We start from the raw sequence: 6749 nt of genomic DNA, 5'->3' as shown, positions 1-6749 counted from the left end.
TGGGTCTGGTACAGTAAAGGTGGAACTCATTTGGCACAATGCAAGTAATTATAGTCTTCCCCATGGATGAAAATGTAATGTAATCCTTTTAAGCTAATACGGATGTGGAAGTGTTCAGTAATTCAGGGTAGCTTATAGGTGGTAATAGGACAAATTCAATTTTACAGTTACACACATTTAATAAAAGTTGTCTAAATTGTGTCTTACCTGGTCCAGGAGCACTTCCTCGGCCAGTGTGGAGTCAAGTCGACAGAGTGATTTTTCAAATATGTTTTCAAGCACATGTCTCACACCATTTTTTATTCAACTTTTTTTATTTTTCATATGAAACAAAGCAATTTTTCCAATGTCTTTGAAGTGTGAAATGTCTTTTATCATGATTCTCACAGTACATTCATTTAATGTTGATCTAAAAGAAAACAGCTTTGAACTTGGCACTTAGAAAACAACCACAAAGAATTGTCACCTTTAATCATTTAGAACAAAATTTACAAACCCATTCAGTCATTTTTTTCAAACTTTTGTGTTTTTTAAACTCAACGCTTGAGAATATTCAAAATACACTTTTAATGTTGCTTCTCTCTCTCTTTGTACTTACAAATATGTACATGAAAGTCAGAGCATGTCCGCTGACCTGTGTCATAATAAAAATCCTCTGTATTTATACTCTGCACACGTCACTGAGCTCAGTCTGTCAGGGTCCTGCTCAGATGGACGTGCCGTGGCTGGGCTCACTGGCCTCGGGGATGGCGCCCCCTGGCACTGGCTGGTATGACATTGGCATGGGTGTCTTGAGGGGACTCTGCCTGAAGAGCCCCCCGTTGGGGGCCCTGTGTTTGCAGCGGATGGAGGGCATGGTGGCGCTGCTGAGGGGCAGTGGTAGGGTCCTGCCCCCGACCGCGCCCAGTGTCCGGCCCGGCCCGTGGCTCTCCTGCAGGAAGGAGGTGACCGACAGTGGCCCCCCGCGGTGGGGCGGGTAGTCCCGCGCTGACAGGGCCTCCAGAGACTGACTGGGCTGCATGCTGCCAATGTCCAGAGCAGAGATCTCAATCGACTGTCCTGGGAGCTGCTTATGGGCCAGGTCATCATCCAGCAGGCTGTTGAGGCGCTGGTGCACCTGCTCCAGGTTCACCTCTTTGTCCTAATGGGAGAGAACAAAAAAAGTAGTTAGACTTTTGTAACTACTACATCAATAATGCAACAAAACATGATAATTTAGACTCTGCATCTATCCAATAAAGGTGCCATAATCTACAGTATGTTTGTTTGGTTGTAACAGTTATAAACACATACTCAACAATTACTGATGTACATGGTGACAACCAGATGATGGCTAGCCACAAATGTGTTATGACACTTAATAAGACAATTATCAAAATGGAAACATTATGTTCAGATTGGTATGAGAATTGCTGTACTGTATGCTTAAAGGTAAGGGTCTGCTTTCTTACACAATAATGATGATGTGCTATACCTTTTTCACTCTATCAAATTAACAATGAAAGATTATGTAAAGTATGTAACAGGTGTCATTGTGCTAAGGGAGGAGCAGTCAAAGAAGCAAAGAGGATAGGCCTGCTTTCACTTTGACTGCTCCCAGACCTCCACAGATACATGCACAGTAAACAGGAGAGACCATGGGGTGAGAGGACATACAGTCATACAGTGCATGAGATAACCCTGCCAAGTCCCATGCTCCGCCTCCTGGCCCTGACGCAGCCAATGAGCATCCAGCACAGAAGAACTGTGTCAAGAGCCTCATCCTAGTCTCTTGTTATTATATGCCAATGCACTTAGTGAATTTTTCATCCATTGACATATAAATGTAGTCTATCATGGGGAGGCCTCAAGTGGGGTTTTAACTTAAGTGCTCTCACAACACGCTGAAAATACCACCATCACATATGATTAACATACTACTAGTTCTCTTAGTCAAGTAAATGCACTAATGTAAATGCTGTTATCTGCAAGACTGCAAAGTGCTACATGCTATTAAATGAAATGACCACTTTGAGTTGTTGCAAAAGCACTAGATAGTGAGTTTTTGATCCTATGCCAATCATCATTTATGTTAACAGATTGTATAGATTCAATATATAAAACAACAAAGAGCAGACCATGTGCAACATAAATAGAATGCATTTCTTCTACACAGTATTATGATGGTTGTATGTGGCATTTATGAGAGCACCAAGACAGGGCAGTAAGTCAGAGTACCAGCAGCATGGATACATTTGAGTTACTTGTTTGAAAGGGGAGGGGTCTATCTGGGTAATAGTAGTTTGGTCATGCAACTCTGTGCTTAATAATGCACCATGTGCTTTGCTCACACTTTAGTTTAGGGATCCATGTCAAGCCTTGTTGTCTGGACGCCCGTCTGGTGAAGAGGGGCTGCCCAGTCAACAGCAGCAGGATGCACTTGGAGCTCTAAAGTGTTAAGACTTGAATGGATTAGCTAAAGAGTGCTATTGTGCCACTGAAGTGCTCATTGACCCAGAAGTACATTTCAGCTTTGGTATTATTTTTAAGAGTGTGGTTCCATTATGATTAACCTGTGTGTGTGTGTATGAGAGAGTGCATGAGAGTCCCTAGGAGCACCCCATCTCTCTCCCACATGAGCAGAATGATCACATGATGTCTGCTATGGCTCAGAGGCACACCTATAACTGCGTGTACTGCAGCTCTACTAAATCGGGGCTGGCGTCAGCGCCTGCTGGATCCATAAAGTAGAGTGTGGCAGTGGCATCTCTGGGCAGCACCGGGGGGCCCAGGGGGCGGGGTCTGGAGCGCGGCCTGGGAGGGGCGGGGGGAGCGGCCGTGCTGCTCTGGGTTAGGAGGCTGGGGCTCGGGCCCTGGCCGGTGGAGTCTGCGGTCACCTCTTTGGGCTGCTCTCTCCTACACTGGTTACTGTTCCACCATGTCTCCAGAGCAGCTACGAGCAGCGCCAGGAGCAAGCCCGCGGCCAGGATACAGAAGACCCCCGCGAAGCTGTGCAGCCGTAAGGCCCGCCCCTCCGGCTGGGCGTCCGCGTGGCTCTGCAGGTCACAGCGCCCCTTCTTAGGCCACCACTTCTGCTTCAGGATGTCCAAGTCTCCCTTCTCCTGGAGCTCCAGGATCCTGCACACACAAGCGTGGGATTTTACAGGCACATTCAGTGACACAATGCTTCTTTTGTAAGACAGTACTGCTCATTTGTAGCTCATAACTGAAACAGTGACTGGTAAATGCTATTAACTCCTTAAGCTGCTAAATCACAATTATTATAGCACTTGTGTTTGAATAGTATCAATATGAGCTACAAGAATAATAGCTTTAGTATAAAAGGCTGGAAAGCCAAATGATCAAATGTTCTGTCAAGGCCATTAGTTAGAGTACAGAAGCCGACAGAGGGATGACAGCCTCCAACAAACACTGCCCAGACATCCATCTGTCCCACTGGACCTGTGAGCTCTGAGCTGGGCCATTATTCAGCACTGGAACAAAGACTGACTGAAGCTATTTGTGCTGTTAAACCTGCACGTATTTGTATCAAGGTAAGCAGAGGACTCCAGATGCTCTATAATTTAACTGTAGCAATTAAGATTAGAGTATGTTCTGTTCAGTCATTCATGTGACATCATCCAGACCTGGAACTACATAGGCTGCATGCTTCAGTGGGGTTGCACTTTAGACTATTATCACTTTCACATAATAATAATAATGATAATGATAATGCATTAGTCTCCAAGTTGCTTTAGAATTGTGTGCGTTCGTAATTCACCTCATACTCTGCAGTGATAAGCCACTATTGCTGCCACAGTTGTCCTGGGGTTGACTGACAAAACGAGGTTTACCGTCTGCACTATTGTCCCCTCCAACCTCCAGCCATAACTCATTTACACACCAGATCCATACACATGCAAGTTCACCTGTAGCGAAACATCTTTACTCATAAAACTTTTTGTCCAGTTGACAGAATTTAATTTTTCTTTTACTACAGGCAAGTTAGGTGAAGTTTCTTGCCCAAGGACACAACAGCAGTTTGCACTTGCTCAGAGGCTGTTGTGCAAACTATTTAGTTTGAAAACTATTGAACAGCTGCAAATCTTTCTTGCTTTGCTTCACCTTCACCTGCAAGGTACCAACTCAATTCTTTATCAATTCTTCTAGCGACAAAAATAAATCAATGGTTTTGTTGGATTGCTGTTCTAGAAGGCCCACATTTTGAAAGATAGACCAAACTTAAAACATGAATGAACATAAGACATTTGGACACATACTTTTGAGAAAAGAGGTCTCGATAGGGGCTGCCGTGCTGTAGGGCCATGCCATAACCTCTCGTGCTCATGCTGTTCCCTGCGATGGTTAAGGTGCAGTCATCATCTGTCAGAGCCGCATATTCCACTACTGCCATGTCCCATAGAAATGCATAGGACTCCCTCTTTGCCTGGACAAAACAGTTACAGAAAAAAACACTTACATGAAACAAACAATATATAAAAGTATATTATTGAATTTAAGTGAATGTCTTTAACTATTAATATATTTATTGTTTTAAGAATGCATATTTTTAACCACCTGTCCCTGTACTAAAAAGTACGTAATCTGTAATAACAAAATACTTGATATAGTCCATCCCCTTGTTTGTAGCCAGAGTCATTCAAATTTTGCAGGAGAGAACTGAGACCAACGGCGTGAGCAGGGCTTAATTTGAGCCCAAACAAACTGGAACAAGATCTGGCAACTGTCAGAGTGCGTTCCACCAACAGTTTCCTTTAATCTGGTAACCAGATGGGAGCTAAACCTTTATGTTTAAGGTCTTGAATAATATAAACACAGCCATTTGTGTTGTATCACATTTTGGTGAGTCGTCTCTTCCGCTCTTACAGCACAGAGCTGTCCTCCCCTGACCCTGCACCACTGTCCTCTTCTATGAGAAAAGAGCCTGCTCCTGAGTCTCCCAAGCAGAGCGGGAGGTGTCAATCTAAATTACACTTTTTTTAACGAGCCAAAGCAGCAAAATGGGATTCATTTGTTTAAAATATTAAATGCACTTTGACAATCCTCTGATCCTCTTCTCTGCTCCATCTGACCCTCTCCTCTGCATCCTCTGCTTCTCTGACCCTCTCCTCCTCTAACACTCTCCTCAGCTTCTCTGACCCTCTGCTCCACCTGACCATCTCCTCTGCATCCTATGCTTCTCTGACCCTCTCCTCCTCTGACCCTCCCTTCTGAATCCTTTGCTTCTCTGACCCTCTCCTTTGCATCCTCTGCTTCTCTGACCCTTTTCTCTGCATTCTCTGACCATCTCCTCTGCTTCTTTTACCCTCTCCTCAGACCCTCTCCTCTGCATTCTCTGCTTCACTGACACTCTCCTCTGCACCCTCTGCTTCTCTAACCCTTTCCTCTGCATCATCAGCTTCTCTGACCTTCTCCTCTGCTCCATCTGACCCTCTCCTCTACTCCATCTGACCTCTGCATCCTGCCTGAGTCTCTCCTCCAATCTTTTGTAGTGTGCTGGTACTATTTGTAAATAGTTCTATTTTGACAAGTTATCCGGTTCTCTGTTTATATATCTGTAGCTGGATTGACTTTTATTCAGAAATTATAATATGAGATTTTATTCTGGATTACTTACAATATCTGTGTTTATACTAGTTAATAAATGCAAAAACTATAGTTCATCATATTACGTTTGTTTTGTAATAATAATCACAACCAAGTTTTACAGCTGTCTAAGTAATTATTACAGTCTTGTTATAAATCCAATATAGTTCTCATTGGGGCCTGTAAATGTATTATCCATACTATACATGAAACGACCCCTGCCTCAGTGTTGATCTGTAAGTGTGGCACTGGTAAAGTGTGGCACTGGGATGACTGTCAGGTAAAGACCTTCCAGCGGAGCCCAAACATTGCAAGGGAATTTTCCATTTGGATTTATTTGTGGCTTTTGCTTAATAAAGAGTCTGAAAACCCCAGTTTGCAAACAAATTTTAAAATCATTGACAAAGTGCTGGTCATTTGGGTCCTGTGTAGTCCCTGGCTCTGGTCCCAGCTCCTTCCTCCAATGTTTGTGATTATGCACAAGATGAACCCAGCCACATCAGTATCCCGCTCGCTCCTACTGCTGAAAAACATATTAATAGGCTGCATCAGTAGTGCTACCCTGTACCCATGGAGTCCTGTAACCATGGAGAAGATCAGTGAGGACGGGGCACAAGGCAGGACAGGTGAAGAGGTGGGGGTGTAAGGGGTGAGTCAGGGCATTTGGGTCACCTCACCTTCACCGTCTTAAAACAGTCATTTTCTCTGCACCACAATGTATTGTACATCCTTTTAAAGACTTGGCAGGATGTGAAGACAATACAAACATGAAATTGCCAGAACATAAAACTTTTCTTCTGATGGAAACTGTCTCAAAAAAAGTTCTCAAAAAAAACCAAAAAACATAAATTAAAAAAAACATAAATTATATATGTGTATATATATATATATATATATATATATATATATATATATATATATATATATATATATATATATATATATATATATATATATATATATATATATATATATATATATATACCAGGACCGACCAAGAGCTATCTCAGCTGGCCTCTCTTGACATGGAGGAGCAGTGGCTCTACTCCGAGCCCCACACGTGTGACTGAGCTCCTCACCCTATCACCCTTTCCACCCTGTGGAGGAAACTCCTTGTCCTTTAAGTCATTACCCAAAGCTCATGAGCTTTGCTTTTTAACGCA

At 43.2% G+C, this 6749-nt stretch overlaps 1 protein-coding gene across 2 annotated transcripts in view; it reads right to left on the bottom strand.

The window, feature by feature from the left end:
- Positions 1–629: 629 nt before the first annotated feature.
- grid1a (glutamate receptor, ionotropic, delta 1a) overlaps positions 630–6749 on the bottom strand; it is a 429424-nt gene continuing 423304 nt past the window's right edge. For both annotated transcript variants that reach the window (XM_033979576.2, XM_055227265.1), the window contains 3 exons: positions 4260–4426; positions 2877–3117; positions 630–1141 (listed from right to left, as the gene is read on the bottom strand). In XM_033979576.2, coding sequence (XP_033835467.1) covers positions 707–1141; positions 2877–3117; positions 4260–4426 — 843 coding nt within the window. In that variant the 3' untranslated portion in view covers positions 630–706. The remainder of the gene's footprint in view (positions 1142–2876; positions 3118–4259; positions 4427–6749) is intronic.

The sequence above is a fragment of the Periophthalmus magnuspinnatus genome, chromosome 15 (assembly GCF_009829125.3).
Source record: "Periophthalmus magnuspinnatus isolate fPerMag1 chromosome 15, fPerMag1.2.pri, whole genome shotgun sequence".
NCBI classification, from domain to species: Eukaryota; Metazoa; Chordata; class Actinopteri; order Gobiiformes; family Gobiidae; genus Periophthalmus; species Periophthalmus magnuspinnatus.
Note: the sequence above shows the minus strand (reverse complement) of the source record. Positions and strands in the feature narration are given on the sequence as shown.